Source organism: Platichthys flesus, chromosome 16, assembly GCF_949316205.1.
Source record: "Platichthys flesus chromosome 16, fPlaFle2.1, whole genome shotgun sequence".
NCBI lineage: Eukaryota > Metazoa > Chordata > Actinopteri > Pleuronectiformes > Pleuronectidae > Platichthys > Platichthys flesus.
The window spans coordinates 18,622,405-18,641,748 of NC_084960.1; the positions used below are offsets into that span (position 1 = coordinate 18,622,405).

Consider the following 19,344-nt stretch of genomic DNA (forward strand, 5'->3'; position numbering starts at 1 on the left):
TGGATTACTTCCACATTGAATTTATTTTTATAAGTGTTGGAAAGCGGCCTTGTTATAATCAGTGGAGCCGCAGCAGTTTAAGCTCTGTGTCCGTGGATGTGGCGGGCCAGCTGGATGCACCTTGCGGATCAGCAGCTCCGTAGATTCCCGTTCATGTCCAGGTGGTCGTGCAGCGGTATGGAGGCGCCGGGCCTCAGCAGGAACACCCCCTTGCTGAACACCACCGTCTCGCAGATGTGCATGTATGTGACCGGGGGGCTCTGGAGCCCCGCCGCCCCGGAGCACGGCTTGCTTTTCCGCGGAGTGATTTTCAGGAATGCCGCCCGCACCGCGGTCAGCATGAGCTCGCTCTGTGAGTCCGCCACGACGGCCAAAGACTTTATTACCCTGTAGGTGACGCAGGCTTGCTTCGTTATTCTCTGGATCAGAGGAGTTTTGTGGTCCAGCGGCACTCTTGCTGCGGGTGAGGACAGCAGCCCAGTGCCCTACTCTCTTTCGCACGTTTTAATCGCGCACGCTGCGATTAGAAAATCGCGTTTTATCAAATCGCGATTTTATCGCAAATGCAATTAATCGTTCAGCCCTACTATTAACTCTTAATACAGTAAAGTTTGTTCAATACTACAGTTTCCAAATGAACGTTACTTTTTCAGGCATTTAAAAAAAAGAAATTCTCCTCAGTACTAGGAACCCAAGTACGGTAATGAGTTTTTTTTACAAGGCATTCAGAAAAAATAAAACATCTTAATCTACAGTGGCTCTATTGGTGATATTTGTACATCTACCTATACTTATCTTCACATCCTTTGTTATGCTAAGGACCATCCTGTTTGCTTTAATATCGAATTGATTGACAAGGCCAACTGTGTATAGACTGTACCAAAATTGACATTCCATGAGTATTATTGTGCATTATGACTGCCTGGGGATGCTGTGAGCTGAAGGCAACAACATTCCCTGCATGCTTTGTTACAGAGTCATTATGTAAAACGTTCGTTACATAGAATGAAGTATTGTTGTATGCATTGACTGAAAAAATACCTTTTAGGGCAGTGTGATGCATAACCCGATGAGAAACATGACATGGACGTCCAGAAAACATGATAAGAAAGCATGTTGTTTACTATGCAGATGGAGGGGTAGACGAAGGGTTTGAGTACAGAAAACACTGAGTCTCAGAGGTAAACAGCATGGAAGCCAAATCCAGTACAAATTTAAGTAAACAGAATATCACATCATCCCTCCATTCTGCCCTTGGGGTGTCACCTAAAGCCTGAAACATGCTTCTGCGTTTTCCCGGGCCCGTAAGAGCAAGAGCCCTTCCGGGTCCCTTACGTGCTTATGTATCCCTCAGAATAAGTGAAGGGTCAGAATACTTACTGAAAGCACTGTTGAACTCAGGAGTCTACGATGCTTAAGCATAAACATGATGCACCACTTTAAGGAATTTCGATTGCAGGGGGAGACTGTAGGAATTTATTGTGATACACCTACAGTATATAGAAGACAACTACAAGGCTGCTATCTACAACTCAAATCATACAAATGATCATCTTATCTGCTATTTGGCAGGTATTTCAGAAATCACCGCTCAGTGATCCCAAATCCCCTTAAGCTGTAACTAATAAACATTGCCCACTAATTGAATAATTTGGTTAAAAATACCTTACAGCCGTTGTTGTAACCCAGATACGACAGACAAAGTGAGGTATGTGGTTTCACCAGAGAACCAGATCACAAGCAGGGGTGAGATTCATCCCTGACATAATCATTTACACAACCTTAACATTCCATAAGGTCTTGTGACAGTTCAGTCAAGAATTCTGCAATAAACCAAAAATGTATCGATACCAAATATAACCTCTAACAGACTTAATCTTGCTCATGTAGGTTAATACTTTCCCCAATGCGTGCATTCACGAACTGTCAGGCTCCCCTGCTTGCCTGCGCTCACCTCCCACGTTAACAATAAAAACTATTACTAATGAGAAGTTATTAGGACTTGAACTGTAATGAAGTTTACTTTGGGTTTGATTGTTTCGCTCTAGAGTTTATGACACGCATTTGTAACTTGAGACCCTAAAGCACACAAATAAGTTCAACATGCATACTTGCTGCATTTGTTCAATACACGTGCATACCAAACCAATACTGTCATACTGTCCTGGTTCAAGCTCACATTATCTGTTTCCGTATTTTACCATTACCTCTTGGTATAGGTGAACTACACTCCAGCTACATTTATAATGGTCAAAAGGAGGGAGAGAGGGGGATGTGTGTGTGTGGGTGTCTCAGCGCGTCAGCTTGTTCTTCCGAGCTGGTTAGCAACTCCAGCGGTGGTGGATATGAGGCTGTTACTTCAGTTCCCTCTTATTAACTAACGTTTCAGTAAAGTGGCTGACACAAACAAGCGCACACAGAGAACATGACTCACGAGAGGCAGGACACCATAGCTAAATATTAGTTTTTACAATTCTCACGGTTATGAAACTGTGACGTTAAGAAACCACGGTTATCTTAAAAATCTGTTAATCCAGTCCTCCTAATGTCCATATATTCGTAGTATGGGCTTCAGAAGTCACCATAAATACTAAAGTTTCCTGACTTAACACTTTGACAGGTCACCTTATTTCTGTCTCCAAGTCCAATGGGACTTAGCAATATAATAATTATTTTATCAAACAATTGTTCATTTCATGGTGTTATAAATGAACATGAAACCGAACTCAGACCGGCCAAGATAAAACAAGCGAATATCTAAAAACAGGGAGACTTCTGTCCCAATTAAATGGTTTCTGTATGAAAACCGCAATGGTAGCTATGGTAACTGAATGTAAGATGCAAACACTGTATCAAGGATTTGTTATTAAAGAGAATTACTGTCTAGAACAATATGTGCCATCATGTACATGCCTTTGTGATGTAAAAGACAAGCCTGAGACCTGAACAGACTGGTTCTCTCGCCTCTCTGCCTCCTTCTTCCAGGAATGTGCCAGAGCAACATGTCCACAGGTGACTGAGAAATTCTCTCAAAAAGGTTCACAACAAAACAGAAGAGCTCTGGTTGCAGTTTTGTCCTACAAGATAGGAGGGGGAATTCTAGAGCTTCATCTGGAAGTTCCATGACAAACTCAGTTTAGGACTGTCCATATTTTTCAAAAGTCCTTAAGCTTGAAGAGAAATTTACTTTTATAACTCAGTCTTTAACTTATGTAGACCTCATTTGTTTTGATCTTGCTGGCTCTGATCACAGCTGTTAAGTTACAAAAGACTTGTATCACTTTGCATTTCACACAATAAGACTTGATGTCTTATGATCTGAAGTCTTGTAGTTGTAACCACAGGAGGGTCACTTCTTAGACTATGTGATCTTTCATCAGGAGAAACTGCAGACTAGTCATCAAACTATTTTTAATCAAATAAACACCAGAGAAGAGACAAGGGGAATACAGTGATCCTCCTGCTCCGCTGTGGCATCCTGCTCAGAATGACACATCAGGGTGGAGGAGCAGGGAAACGCTTCAGACGACATTGCAGTTACATAGAACATTTTTCGATCCGAACATGACCTCAATGCAGTGGATAAAACCTCTTTCACCTGGTGGCTGGAGTTGTCACCTACTCTGACTAGATTTCCAGCAGGTTGGAGATCTGGTCAGAGTCTACTGAGTTTGCACATAGCGATTGGCGCCTGTTGATCAAGCCCGAATCTGTAGCTTTTCTTGGCGACTTCCAAAACTCGTCAGCGACTGGCAAATCAGGTTCTATTGTGGAGCTGAACCTGATCATTAACTCAGCCACTTCTCATGGTAAATTTAAGTTACATTGTGTGAGAGAGAAAAGTGAGTGAGCAGAGTTGGGATGGACTGAATAAATTAAATATTAATATGAATTCTCATGATTTCTTTAGTAACATCCTCTGAAACTCCACACCCTAACCCTGGGGGTCATCCTGAAAAATTGTGTGGTGAGAATGCTTTGTCACCTCAAAAGGATTTAAAAAAAAAAAATCCGATAAAGTTATCAGTAACATAATGAAGAAGTAGCTAACTTTCCCTGTCACTTTCTTAGGATTTCTAAAGTAGAATCTTCTGAAACTCCACATACTGACCCGTGGGGTCATCATGAATAAGACAGAGCTTAAATATATTGGTTACCTCATAAGTATTTTTGAAATAATAAATGTTTCTGCCGCAAGCAGCTGTTCCTTCAGACCAATCATGTTTTCGCAATCGCTGGATCACGTGACTTCAGTCTCTGGACGGTTTAGAGAAGAACAAACAAGTGCGTGTTTTGCGTTGTATTCACCTCGTAGCATCATTCAATTAGAGCTAACACACAATATAAACAGAAAATAAAGATGAGTCGGGTTGTTAATAACCGACACTGAATTAAATAGTCGGCAAAGGCTTAATTCACGAGTCAAATTAAAGACGTATTTTGCAAGATATTCCCTTTGAGAAATAAAAAGCGCACATTGAACAACATATTTTCCCAATCCACACAACCTGTGAAGTCACGGGCCTCTGACACAACAAACATTTCCCAACAGTGTCTCCCCTTTCCAAACAGTGGTGGAGTGAAGGGCCGGTTAACTGACCTGAGAGGCTCCTGAGGTGAAGCAGCGTGAGGCCGACAGGAGCAAACACCTGAAGGAGCGAAGCGCGGGGACTCCAGCAGCCTGTGCTAACTTCTACATCTGCGTGCGCGTGCCACACATGGCAGTTCAGCAGGTGCACCAGGTGCATCATGGGAACATCGTTAGTTCGACGACTTTTTCAAATTTAAATATTCATAAAATTGGACATTGCAAAGATTAAAACGAGTTGTTTTGATCAAACAAACTTTTATAACTATGCGCATAACAACAAATAGAAAATAATTTAGATGCACAAGAGGGCTGGGACCACGCGTCTAGGTAATTGACGTCATAGATAACGTAAAATACCTTGATTTGCGCAACGTGTGTCGACGCGTCGTATGGTAAGTGGCTGCGCACAGTCAAAGAATAGATTCACCTGAAGAGTGAGGTGAAGCATAAGAAATCGCCCATGATCCTCCAAAGAATAGGTTCCCAATAGATGGACCGCGGTCCGGACCAGACACAGGTGCCGTTCTATACGTACCAGGACCTATTATTAGATTTTGAAGGAGCGTTTCTATTAACCTGCACAGCTTTTTTCGTCTTTTCGGTAGTAAATCCTGTCAGCACAAGGTCGAGTTTTCTTTAAGAGAAAGTGGGGACCAAATAGAAAAGAAGTGTTAAAGCTGTATAGTTGTTGATATTTGTTGGAATTGTTTATAGGTGAAATTTAGATATACATATAGAAAAAAGAAGAAAAGGGAAAACTCTACATTTTTTTTATTTATGTTTTCTGAATTTAAGCACTTTATTTTAAGATGCCTTTTTCTTACGCTCTTTAATTACATTTTTTTAATGCAAAATATATTACTTTATGGTGTCTCAGGCCCTTGCTTGAGGATATTATCTCTCTGACTTCCCCTCATCTAAATTGTGGGAGTTTTTAGTCAGAGAGCGAACAACATGGTGCTCTGTAAGCTCTGCAAATCAGAAATGTCTTATCACAGCAGCACAGCCGCTATGCACGGGCAAGTTGAGGGAGGGAGAGAGAGGAGAAGAGAAGGAGAAAGGGACGAGGGAGAAGGAACTACAGTTAGGGGACCGGAAATTAAAGTAACTCCAGAAAGTTATTTTAAATTCTCTTTGGTTTTCATATATTTTGTTGTTGTAGCTTAATGGAGACATCTGATATATTCCTTTTAATTGAATGGAAGAACCTTTTGCACTAAATTTATTTAGGAGAGATTTTGAATGGGACTGTAAAAGGCAGATTAGCAGTTCAGACTGGGCTATATTTTGTTGTGGAATAATGACTTGCAATGCATACTTGTTTTTTGTCATATTATTTTGTTTATAAATTCATTATTATATTTATAGATTAATAAAACATATCTTTAGATTAATCAAAAATGCTGTAAAAAAGACTGTGTGAAACTCTGTCCTCTTTTATTTAACATTTAAACCCCCACTTTGCTGTAATGTGTTCGTGGAACTAAAATATAGTTTTACAATAATGTTAAAATGTCAATGTTTCATCTTCACTGTTATTGTGTAAAAACTCTTCAACAATATGCATCTGTAGCTGAACATAAACAGTTCAACTTTCTCAACCAGTGGACATTAATGAGCAGAACTAAGTCAGCACTAAAAATGAAGACAACGAGGTGCTGGCATTGAAGGTAAAGCCAAAGGTGAGTTCTTTGTGAGTTCATATTTCATAGCTTCTGCTGCTGACTTTAACCTTACCTTACCTTAAGTGTTACAATCACCCCCTAGTGGCTGGCAGCAATACAGGTAATTAACCATGTCCCCTTTAAGTGGGTGGAGGGGACATAGTACTCAGAAAATCTAAGTTCTCAATGATGGTTTCCGAGTTGATGGCATTCCAGTTGCACAGGAAAATGTTTTACGTTAGCCAGTTAGCCATTATTAGCAAAGCCACCTCATAATAATTCAATATGCACAATTGATGTCACTAACACTGTAGTAACACTTCCGCAGAGAGTGGGTTAGGGTTAGATAATTCCGAGCTCCGAGTTATAATGGAACGGGGCATCTGGTTGTTACTTACTTTCTTAGATGTGGTTAATGTGTTTCCTTTGGGATCTGGAAATTATTGATGGCTGGCTCATGAAGTAGAAATTGAGTTGCAATAAAAAGGAAGTTCTGCCTGTGAGTCTAAAGTCAGGGTTCTAATTTCCTGGAGCAGGAATCTAGGGGAGGGCAGGATGCTTCCTGTTATACAAGCAGCTGTTTTTTCAGTAGATGATAGTTCACCACCTGGTGGACAAAATGTAAAACTACATCGGCTCTGTAATTTGCCTGATCTCAGTCTACTAGGTGACAGGCCCTCCATTCTGTGTTCTGCAGGCAGCAAGATAGTGATTGAAAATACAAACACTTAATAATGACTCGATAAGATTGTTCGTTACAAACTAAGGTTTGGATAACGACCGTGTTAGAATACTTGCCTTTCACACGGGACGTAGAGGATGTAAAGGCATTTTGAGTGGGAGACTGATTTCGGGGGAAGTAAAACCTTTAAGACAATCCATTCCACCTCAGACTTGCGCAGCTCACACCAGTTGCTCCACACTGTCACGGGAGAGGCTTCTCAGATGGGAAAGCAAACATCAAGAGCAATGAGGCAGAGAGGACTGAGGCACAAACGTCAAAACGTACTGTGTGCTTCTTACACAGAGGAACAATGACAATCTCTGCATTTGGATGTAAGTTATCGTTGTTTTATAAGTATGTCATTGACCTTTATTCTACAGTTACGTAGAGGATGTGAGCCAGGGTAGGTTTCTATCTGAGTGTCCACTTTAGGTAAATGCAGTGACTCAGGGACCAAAATGGAGCTTCTTTAGCAACATTTTACATGTCCTTTTTGTTACTCTTAAGTTGCAACGTGTGGTATATGACAAAATAGCAGAACTAGTCTGCCAGGTCAGGTTCTTTTGACTAAAGGATATTTTTGATATCATTACTGATATTTCATTCATGGTTTGGATCAGTTCTCCTATGCAAGGTTAAGAGTTAATCTAACTACAACAAACTTCCACAGTGACATAGCAGAAGATTACAAACAACAGCAAATGCATTAGATCAGAGCTAACAGTCAAATATTTAAAAGACTATTTTATTTATCTCTTATCTATTCTCCTTATAGTTTAAGTGTCGCAGAAGAATATTTTATTAAATGATTGAAAACCTTGTGTTGCATATGTGAAATCTACTTGGAGTGACGCCAAAGGCTTTGGTTCCTGTTATTTTACTTCCCTTTTAAGTAACTTCTACTGACATATAGTAAAACTGGATTGTTACAAACAGGTTATGTAAAACACTGGCAAATCCCTGTGTTAACTACTCACCAAGACCTGACAGTTTTAAGGAATGACAAAAAAATGACATGTAATGTAACATAGTGCTGCCTGGTGATAATTATAAAAAAATGAGGTCTGAAAACTAAAGAGCATGAGCCTTTATAGACAGTTATACTGTTATCTGTGAATTCACAGTTTGGAACAGGCATTTTGCTTGGCCTGTGGTGATGCTGGTCGCAGTTCTCTCTGAAACTCTAAAAAGTTAAGTAAAGCAGTCCCAGAAACCTTGCCACACGTTGTGCCCACCACCTTGAACTTGAGAATCCATTCTCATAGAGGACGAGGCCCTTGTCATGAAAGCACTGGTGTCATAGTCCACAATATCACATAGGTTGATGAGTCCCAGCCATCATTGCTACACACCACTTGTCGCCTCAAATTGTATTATTATTGAACTTATCTTGAGACCAAAACATATGGAGGACCATACATGACATAAGTAAAAATAAATAAATAAATAAATGTATAAATAAATACAGAAATAAATAAATAAATGAATAAATAAAAATGGAAATAAATAAATAAATACAGAAATAAATAAATAAATATGTTAATACCAAAAGAAATGTCAAAAGAAATGTCTTAAATATATTTTAACATTTATTTTTTCCCTGATACATTTCCTTTGCATTTGCAGTGTCCTTATGCTAATGAGAAAGGCGGGCCTAACCGCAGTCTCATGCAGGATTGGTCACAGGAGTGTAATGATCCAGCCCTACTACTTCTGCCTTTCAATGCTGGTGTCCAGTAGCTGTTTGGGACGTTGAGCCAGTTCACACTTAAAATGAACTAGTTCAAGTTCAGAGGGTTAGTTAAGGTTATTTTTTATTGGGATGATTTAGCTGTCAGTAGTCCTGACTGTGAGCGTTACGTCTCGTGTTCTACTGAGCACAATGATCGAGCCGAGAGGAGGAGGAGGAAACAGAAACTCCAGCTCGGTACAAACCACCTGCCGCCTCTGCTCTGAACATGAAGCCGCTGATCTCTGAGCAGATGTGACCAGAGAAGCTCTGTGTTTCCACTGTTTCCACTGTTCCACAGAGTCACTAACTGCCTGCTTCACGGTGAAGAGCTCAATCTCAGTCACTGCCCGTGTCTCTGAGCGAGTGTGTGGCAGAGCGCAGGGGCTGTGTGTGTGTAGCTCAGTTGACCAATCCTGCTGGAGACTGAGGTTAGGCCCGCCTTTCTCATTAGCATAAGGACACTGAAATCGAAAAATAAAAGTTGGAATAAATGTGGAAATAAATAAATAAATATGGAAATAAATGCAGAATTAAATAAATCAATGTCTTAAACTTATTTCCACATTTATTTATTTATTTCCACTTTTATTGCAACTTTTATTTATTTCCACATTTATTTATTTCCACATTTCAGTGTCCTTATGCTAATGAGAAAGGCGGGCCTAACCTCAGTCTCGAGCAGGATTGGTCAACTGAGCTACACACACACAGCCCCTGCGCTCCGCCACACACTCGCTCAGAGACACGGGCAGTGACTGAGATTGAGCTCTTCACCGTGAAGCAGGCAGTTAGTGACTCTGGAACAGTGGAAACAGTGAAAACACAGAGCTTCTCTGGTCACATCTGCTCAGAGATCAGCGGCTTCATGTTCAGAGCAGAGGCGGCAGGTGGTTTGTACCGAGCTGGAGTTTCTGTTTCCTCCTCCTCCTCTCGGCTCGCTCCTTGTGCTCAGTACAACACGAGACGTGACGCTCACAGTCAGGACTACTGACAGCTAAATCATCCCAATAAAAAATAACCTTAACTAACCCTCTGAACTTGAACTAGTTCATTTTAAGTGTGAACTGGCTCAACGCTGCAAACAGCTACTGGACACCAGCATTGAAAGGCAGAAGTAGTAGGGCTGGATCATTACACTCCTGTGACCAATCCTGCATGAGACTGCGGCTAGGCCCGCCTTTCTCATTAGCATAAGGACACTGCAAATGCAAAGGAAATGTATCAGGGAAAAAATAAATGTTAAAATATATTTAAGACATTTCTTTTGACATTTCTTTTGGTATTAACATATTTATTTATTTATTTCTGTATTTATTTATTTATTTCCATTTTTATTTATTCATTTATTTATTTATTTCTGTATTTATTTATACATTTATTTATTTATTTATTTTTACTTATGTCATGTATGGTCCTCCATAAAATCATACCAAATTCAACACTGCACTTCCACGCCACAATATCAATGCACATACTAAGTGTGAAGCTGATAAGATAAAGGGCTCTCAACATATTGATCCAAATATAGACTAAAATGTATTCTTATTTTCTACCATCTTCAAACTTTAACAACAATTTTTCTTCAATTCTGATGACGTGTTTTTTGCCTTGTCAATCACTTTGTAATCAGAGATTTCAAAAGCACTCTAGTAGGAACCAATGATGGCGGCAGTTACAGAGCTGCTCCTAGAAACACTGGAGGATCTGACAGATGAAGAACTCAAAACCTTCAAATGGTTCCTGCAGCAGCCTGAAATCCTGGAAGGCTTCCCAGCCATTCCAAAGAGCCATTTAGAGAAGGCAGACAGGCTGGACACACTGGACCTCATCGTGCACACGTATCACGAGCACTCTATGGAGGTGACCATGAAAGTGTTGACAAAGATCAGCCGGAACGAACTTGTGCAGAAGTTGTCCTGCATCAGCTCAGAATCAAAATGTAAGTATAAAATATATCATGGGGATTTTTTTATTTAAATGAAGGTCTTAGGGCATTTATTTGTCTCTTTATCTCTCAGTACATGTGCATGATGTTGGAGAGATTTCAGAAAGCAGCAAAGTGTCTTCATTTGGAGCAAAGGCTGCATGTCTTCTTCACCCACCCACCAACAACAATGAAACATTGATAACATTCAAAAGGAATCAAGACATCCCACAGCCATTTGCAAATGTGAAATGGTCTGGAGATGCCAGGCTAAGCGTTGATTCTTACAGAGAGGCAAACTTCTCTACTGGAAATGGCAAAGGAGTCAATCACCTTTTTAGAGGGTTTATCCATCTTTAAAAAACCTTTAATAAATGTTGGTGTGAGGGGTATAATTGACTCATGACTTCTTTTTAAAAAATCCTTATACACATAAAAAGGTAGAGCAACTAGTTCCATGCGGTATCTCTTTAAGTGAACATCAGCCAGGCTCAGCAACTTCCAGGAGTCTGTCACAGTGAAGTTAAAGAGTCCAAATGTCCAGCAACACTCATATTTAAAGAAAAGCTTCATTGTGAAACTAGCGTTTTACTTTTTTAGGCCTGTACCCTGACAAAGGCCATGTGAAAGCATGGGCAGCAACAAGAGATGAGACCCAAATATACAGTGATGTGAAAAAGTAATTGCCCCTTTCCTGATTTTAAATTTTTTGCATATTTGTCACACGAAATGATTCAGATCATCAAACAAATTATAATATTAGACAAAGATAACCCAAGGAAATACAAAATGCAGGTTTTAAATTATGATTTCATTTATTAAGGGAAAAAAGCTATCGAAACCTACCTGGCCCTATGTGAAAAAGTAATTTCCCCCTTAAAGCTTTTAGAGAGCATGAGCCTTTACAGTCAGTAAGCTTTTTTTGAGCCATTCAGAGGTGGACTTGCTGGTGTGTTTTGGATCATTGTCCTGCTGCATAACCCAAGTGCGCTCGAGCTTGAGGTCACAAACCTATGGCCGGACATTCTCCTTCAGGATTTTCTGGTAGAGAGCAGGATTCATGGTTCCATCAATTATGGCAAGTCGTCCAGGTCCTGAAGCTGCAAAGCAGCCCCAGACCATCACACTACCACCTCCATGTTTGACTGTTGGTATGATGTTGTTTTTCTGAAATGCTGTGCTAGTTTTACGCCAGATGTAACGGGACCCAGACCTTCCAAAAAGTTCAACTTTTGTTTCGTCAGTCCACAGAATATTTGCCCAAAACTCTTGGGGATCATCAAGATGTTTTTTGGCAAATGTGAGACCAGCCTTAGTGTTCTTTTTGGTCAACAGTGGCTTTCGCCTTGGAACTCTCCCATGGATGCCATTTTTGCCCAGTCTCTTTCTTGTTGAATCATGAACACTGACCGTAACTGAGGCTAGTGAGGCCTGCAGCTCCTTAGATGTTGTTCTGTTTTTTTAATGACCTCCTGGATGAGTCGTCGATGTGCTCTTGGAGTAATTTTGGTAGGCCACCAACTCCTGGGAAGGTTCACCACTGTTTCAAGTCCTCTCCATTTGTGGATAATGGCTCTCATCGTGGTTCACTGAAGTCCCAAAGCCTTAAAAATGGCTTTGTAATCCTTTGCAGACTAATACATGTAAATTACTTTGTTTCTCAGCTGTTTTTGAATTTCTTTAGATCGAGGCATGATGTGTTGCTTTTTGAGAACTTAAAGCCTACTTCACTTTGCCAGACAGGTTCTATTTAAAGGATTTCTTGATTCAACAGGTCTGGCAGTAATCAGGCCATGGTGTGGCTAGTGAAATAAAATTCAGCTTTCCAAAGAATGTGGTTAATCACAGTTCATTCATGATTTATCAAGGGGGGGCAATTACTTTTTCACATAGGTCATGGTTTAAATAACATACTTACTACAGATGGTACAGACAATTCGTAGGAAAAACACACAAAAACTGGAACAAACATATTCAAATATTAAACAGGAAATAACAGAGTCATGTCAGGGAAGTGGTGAAACTGGTATTGGGCATCCCACTTTGTTGCAAGAGATGCTACTCACAAGTACCAGGGTGTGCTAAATTCACTCTACTTACATCAGAAAAGCAAGTCCTTGCTCAGGGATACATTAACAATTGGATAAGATTAAAAACTGCAATTAATGGTCAACCCACTTTCCCTCCTAGACCACAGCTGCTACTCTAAAATATGGTCTTGGAGAGAAACAGGCAATCTGTTTTGTTTCCAGTTTATATGCTAAATATATTTATAGTCATATTCGACCATATTCCATTATATACGGTATATATATATATAATGGAATATGATAGTTTTTTTTATATACTAAGCTTGATATTTGTTTTGATATTTATTTTCTCTGTATGTTAAATAGATTTCCTGCAGCCACAACCTAAACCTCCACAACCCATGGCATCGCACCAGCACTCACTCCAATCACACCTCCAGAACAGATTTATGTGTGCACAAGAAGGATGGACTCAAAGAATGGATAAGAAACAGTTAAATGACATCTACATCGAGCTCTACATCACATATGGGAGGGTTGTGAACATCAACACGCAGCATGAAGTCAGGAAAATTGAGATGGCATTAAGAGAACCGGGGCAAATAGAGGAAGCGGTCAAACTCAACAATATCTTCAAACACCCCTCTGGAAAATCCACACCTGTAAGAACAGTGCTGACCAATGGGATTGCAGGAATTGGAAAAACATTCCTTGTACACAAGTTCATTCTAGACTGGGCGGAAAGAAGAGCAAATCAAGATGTGCACCTCATGTTCCCCCTCACATTCCGCCAGCTGAATTTGCTAAAGGGGAGGATCATTTCTTTTGCTGAGCTTATTCACAAGTGTATCAGGGAAACCAAAGACATGAAGAAGGAGGATCTTAGTGAGATCTTCACAACCCTACAGGCCTCAGGAAACACCAACTACGACAAGAGTAACTTGAAACTTCTCTTTGTACTCGATGGTCTGGACGAAAGTCGACTTGAGCTCGACTTCACTGCGGACAAAACCCCCTGCATTGATGTGACACAGTCAGTGAAAGTAGAAGTCCTGCTGACGAGCCTCATCAAGGGGGAACTGCTGCCTTCCGCTCGCCTTTGGATAACCACACGCCCAGCAGCAGCCAATCAGATCCCTCCGGACATTGTGGACATCATGACAGAGGTGAGGGGATTCACTGACCCACAGAAAGAGGAGTACTTTAGGAAAAGGTTCAGGGACGAGGAGCTGTGTGGCCGAATCATCTCCCACGTCAAAGCATCCCGCAGCCTCCACATCATGTGTCACATTCCAGTCTTCTGCTGGATCACTGCTACAGTTCTGGAGGACTTGTTGAAAACCAGTGGGGGAGGAGAGCTGCCCAAGACCCTGACGGAGTTGTACACAGAGTTCTTGATGTTTCAGATCAGACAGACAAAGCAGAAGTATGGCACAGAGCAGAGCATTGCACATATACATTCACTGGCAAAACTGGCTTTTCACCAGCTGGAGAAGGGGAACCTCATCTTTTATGAAAAAGATCTTAAAGAGAGCGGCATCGATTTTGAAAAAGCATCAGTTTACTCTGGGGTGTTCACAGAGATCTTTAAAAAAGAGCGGCGGTGGAGGAGGGACAAGGATGGGGATAAGATGTTCAGCTTTGTGCATCTGAGTATTCAGGAGTTTTTGGCTGCAGTTTATGTCGTGCAGTCACTCATTAACAGGAAGAAAAATGTAATGGTGCAGCAACAGCTTAAGTTCCAAAACGTGCAGATGCTTTTTAGCAAACCGTCCATTGCCTCGATCCAAAAAATGGCAGTTGACAAAGCTTTGGAGAGTCCAGATGGACACCTGGACTTGTTCCTCCGCTTCCTTCTGGGTCTCTTCATGGAGGCCAATCAGAATAACCTACAGGAGCTGCTGAAACACTCAATAAGTACTTCAGAGGCCAATCAGGAAACAGTGCAGTACATTAAGCAAAAGATCGGAGAGAATCCATCTCCAGAGAGGTGCATCAACCTGTTCCACTGTCTGAATGAACTACATGACCGTTCTTTAGTGGAGGAGATCCAACAGTACCTGAGCTCGGGAAGGCTCTCCAGTAAAAATCTGTCTCCTGCTCAGTGGTCAGCTGTGGTCTTCATCCTTCAGTCCTCAGAAGAAGATAGAGATGAGTTTGACCTCAGGAAGTACTCCGCTTCAGAGGAAGGACTCCTGAGGCTGCTGCCAGTGGTCAGGAACTCTGTTGTGTTCTTGTAGGTATAACAATATACAATTTAATTAAATCAATTTCTGATTATATAGAGTATAAATCATTTTATGTTGGCCATCTTACTTCTATCAGTTGAGGTTATGTTATGTACTCACAAACTATTCTTCAGGCTGAGTGGCTGTAACCTGTCAGAGAGAAGCTGTGCAGCTCTTTCCTTAGTCCTCAACTCCCACTCCTCCAGGCTGAGAGAGCTGGACCTCAGTAACAACAACCTGCGGGATTCAGGAGTGAAGCTGCTCGCTGGTGGAATGAAGGGTCCACACTGTAGACTGGAAACTCTCAGGTCAGCTCACTTCCATTTTACAACCACTTGAATGTCACTTTTAAATACTTTTACAACTTCAGTCTCTTTTGCAGCATTAGCTAAACAGTTAGTTACCCCATGCCAGCATAGGATAACTGTCTGTCTGTCTGTCTGTCACTGTGTGTGTGTCTGAACAAAATAACTCAACAACATATGGATGAATTTTGCCCACACGTGGTGGGACTGACTGTAGGTCAAGCTCCTAAAAATACGGTCTGAAAAAACAGATTCTCCAAGACATTCTTGCAAATTATAGCGAAACAATAGATTATAAAGATCAGAAAATGATTCATCGTCATATGGTGTCAAATAATAAGCAACATGAATAAGTCACCATAAAGACAGAAAATTAAGATAATGAAATATTTAATATATTTTTCAAGGTAACTGTATGTCCATACAAAAAAACTAAAGCTTATATAGATCACGAAAATTATTTATGATATTATAGGAAGGACATCATCAAGTCAGCGTGAAATCAGAAAATTACATATAATATACATATAATGCAGTATTGCATTAACTTTTACAGCCAATTATTATACAGATTAACCAATTATTAATTAATATATGGTTTAAAGTAGCATTAATCCCCAAAAAAACATAGCCTTGTCTGATTGGGGTATATAAACAGTGTGCACACACAGAATGTGTCGCCCCTCTGATGCTATTCATCTTAACATAGAAAATGATACACAATGTGTGTATTTCTTTGTCAGCTCACAGGGATGTCAAGTTAAACTTTTGTGAGCAAACTTGTTTGTGACTTGTCTGCAGGCTGAGTGGCTGTGACCTGTCGGAGAGAAGCTGTGCAGCTCTGTCCTCGGTCATCAGCTCCCACTCCTCCAGGCTGAGAGAGCTGGACCTGAGTAACAACAACCTGCAGGATTTCGGAGTAAAGCTGCTCTCTGGTGGACTGATAAACTGCTGTTGTAAAATAGAAATGATCAGGTTGAGATCAACGTAACACAGAGTTCAAATTTCCCATGTGGTCCAGAACAGGACATTATTCAAATTGACCAACAGTTTGACTAATTGCATGTCCAATTAACCAAATGATCGGCACATTAACCTAAGTAATACAAATGTTGGAAGACTCCAGTGAGCACATCCCTGCTCATTTGGCTGTCATGTCAGTCAGAGGCAGTGTTAGGTAAAATTTTAGCATGACAACAAATCTGATTCTGGAAGGTGGCTTTGCTGAACCCGAACTACCAGAAGCAGACAGATTTGGATTAAGTGATGAATTTCATCAGGGAATACATTATATGAGTGACACTAGATTTCATAACTTTATCTTTGTTTTACGTTAAACTGCCTTTCTGGATAAATATATCCTTATTTTTTTTGTGATGAATGATTCAGGTTGGATGTATGCAAGCTGTCAGAGAGAAGCTGTGCAGCTCTGTCCCCAGTCCTCGGCTCCTACTCCTCCAGTCTGAGAGAGCTGGACCTTAGTAACAACGACCTGCAGGATTCAGGAGTGAAGCTGCTCTCTGGTGGACTGGAGAGTCCACACTGCAGACTGGAAACTCTCAGGTCAGGAATCCTATATTTGACTTGTAACGCTTTATAATGCTATTCCAAATAAATTAAAATTTTCAATCAAACTTTCCTCACAAATTTCTCTCATCTAAATTGCATTTTACAATTTATAAACATTCTTAGCATGGCTGACTCAAGGCAAGGAGGTTCTGGGTTTGAATCTGCCGGTCGACCTGGGCAGGTTCGCATGGTGTCCTTGTGTCTGTTTGGGCTCCGCTCCTTCCCACAGTGCAAGGACATGCTGCGTAGATTAACTGGGGATTGTTAGTCGCTGCATGTCGGCACCGTGACGGACTGGCGACCGCACCTCTCTCACCCAGTGTAAACTGGGATTGGTTCCACCACACTGCGACCCTGAAGGGATAAATAAGATAAAATAGAATGAATTAATCCAATTATTAATCAAAAAGTGTATTCAGAGTAAATGCAGACGCAGTACCTGGTAGAAATAACAATAGAAAATAATTTACATGAGATATTCAAACTAATACTAGGTGGAAGAGTCTTCATAACAATGATAAATGGAATAAGTAAAATGGATGTAAAATTGCAGATAGTTTTGGAATAATTTTCTGTGTTCATTTATTAGTGGTCCTCCCTGACATATATCTGGTAAGACTATGACTCTCGTGTGCATGTGTGCATCTGTTGGAATTAATATATGACATGAAGCTACAACAGATGTGATCATCAGTGACGATTGTTGATGCCTCTTCATCCTGATCTTCATGTTTTATTTTATTTACATGCACGTTCAATCTTTAGGTGCGATTTGATTCTAAGCACAATGTTTGTGTGTAGGTTGTCGGGCTGCCTGGTCACACAGGAAGGTTGTGCCTCTCTGGCCTCCGCTCTGAGCTCGAACCCGTCCTATCTGAGAGAGCTGGACCTGAGATACAATCACTCCGGAGACTCAGGGCTGACGCAGCTCTTTGCTGGAGTGAAGGACCCACAGTGGAGACTGGACACTCTCAGGTTTGTGGAGCTGAAGTCTGCTCGAAGGCTGGAAGAAACTGATATTGCTTGTAAAAAGAAAATACGATAAGTCTGCTCATCGTTTTTGTTTGTTTACCTAGTGTGGATCACACTGGCAAGCACTGGTTGAAATCTGGACTAGAGAAGTGTAAGTGTGTATTTGACTCAAGAATGTAAAGATTTTTTTTAATTAAGTCTATTCGATAATGATTCACTATATAAAATCTCTGGGAAAACAGAGCTTGAGTCTGTACAGCTGTCACTTTGATCTCTAACAGGGTGGAGGAGCATCACTGTGTCATCTTATAGTTGTTATTGTAGTCATGTCTCCTGTTCTGCAGACAAAATATCAGAAACACCTTCATTCTTATACTGCACAGAGTTAAATTTCATCAATTTGCAGGCCAGGATGCAACATGCTAAATAAATGTATGTTCTGATTTGTTCCTCCTGCCTCATTGCCTGCATCTGAACAGTTTCTTGTTTTCTCTCTCAGACACATGTGCCATCACCCTGGACCCGAACACGGCAAACGCATACCTCTCTCTGTCTGAGGACAACAGGACAGTGACACTGGTGAAGGAGAGGCAGCCGTATCCTGATCACCCAGAGAGATTCCTCCACTGGAAGCAGCTGCTGTGCACCAATGCTCTTACTGGCCGCTGTTACTGGGAGGTGGAGAGGAAAGGTTGGGTGTCCGTGGGAGTGACTTACAGAGGCATTAGACGAAAAGGAAAAGGTTCAGAATGCTGCATCGGTCTCAATGACAAGTCATGGAGCGTGTGCTGTTCTCGAGGCCGCTTCTCTGTCTTCACCAACAACAAAATCCACGCGAATGTATGCATATGTGATCCTGGCACTGTTTCAGAGAAAGTGGCGGTGTACTTGGACTGGTCTGCTGGCTCTGTGTCCTTCTACAGAGTGTCCTCTGACAGACTGCTCCACCTCCACACCTTCAACTGCACATTCACTGAACCTCTCTACCCTGCGTTCGGGTTTGAGCATCTGATCAGGCTCGACTCCACAGTGTCTCTGTGTCAGGAGGGAGAGTCACCTCCTGCGGACAGACAAGATCCCACAGGACAAGCAAATCCTTGACAAGAACAGGGAGTTTATAATATGTTATTAAATAGAAATCATGTTTCTCACTGAATTGTTTAAGATTCCTAGCTGTGACATTGTATCTTGCAACCAACCACCTCACCTAACCCGAGTACTGTATGTAGGGGAACCAAAACTTGTAACATGGCGGACTCCACTCCTGATGTAGATTAACATTCATTGAAATGCAACAAAAACACAACAATGTCAGGTAATTGTACACAAATTAAATCACCATTATATAAACCATGCTTCATTTCTGCCGGTAAATCACTGGACCTTTAAAAGATAAGGCTGACATTGTTTACCTTATTTATCTGTTTGTGTAATGTTTTTTAATCCTCTCCGACTTAATAAAAAAAATATGTTTCCCATTTGTCAATAAATACATTTTTACACCTCATAAATACAGTAAAGACGGTACTTTCATAAAACTGGTCAATGTCGTTTAACCACTGGAAGAGGTTATGTGTTTGACTGTGTTGGTTTGTTTAGGATTAG

At 40.9% G+C, this 19,344-nt stretch overlaps 1 protein-coding gene across 2 annotated transcripts; it reads left to right on the forward strand.

Annotated features, from left to right (window-relative positions):
• Window positions 1-7,201: 7,201 nt before the first annotated feature.
• Window positions 7,202-19,244, forward strand: LOC133971432 (NACHT, LRR and PYD domains-containing protein 12-like). Of its 2 annotated transcripts, XM_062408783.1 has the most exons (9): window positions 7,202-7,311; window positions 10,342-10,650; window positions 13,032-14,901; window positions 15,028-15,201; window positions 16,000-16,173; window positions 16,588-16,761; window positions 17,569-17,742; window positions 17,844-17,890; window positions 18,239-19,244. In XM_062408783.1, the coding sequence occupies exons 2-9, from the start codon at window positions 10,371-10,373 to the stop codon at window positions 18,838-18,840; spliced, it is 3,495 nt and encodes a 1,164-aa protein (XP_062264767.1). In that variant the 5' UTR covers window positions 7,202-7,311; window positions 10,342-10,370; the 3' UTR covers window positions 18,841-19,244. The 2 variants fall into 2 exon arrangements, with proteins under 2 accessions (XP_062264767.1, XP_062264768.1); XM_062408784.1 differs by lacking the exon at window positions 7,202-7,311 and having other exon boundaries at window positions 10,147-10,650.
• Window positions 19,245-19,344: the final 100 nt, after the last annotated feature.

Excerpts from the sequence above, each read along its gene's own strand:
- LOC133971432 (XM_062408783.1), top strand. The coding sequence starts at position 10,371 with ATGATGGCGGCAGTTACAGAGCTGCTCCTAGAAACACTGGAGGATCTG. Across the intron at positions 15,202-15,999 it reads TGTAGACTGGAAACTCTCAG|GCTGAGTGGCTGTGACCTGT; the intron begins GTCAGCTCACTT and ends ACTTGTCTGCAG. Across the intron at positions 16,762-17,568 it reads TGCAGACTGGAAACTCTCAG|GTTGTCGGGCTGCCTGGTCA; the intron begins GTCAGGAATCCT and ends GTTTGTGTGTAG.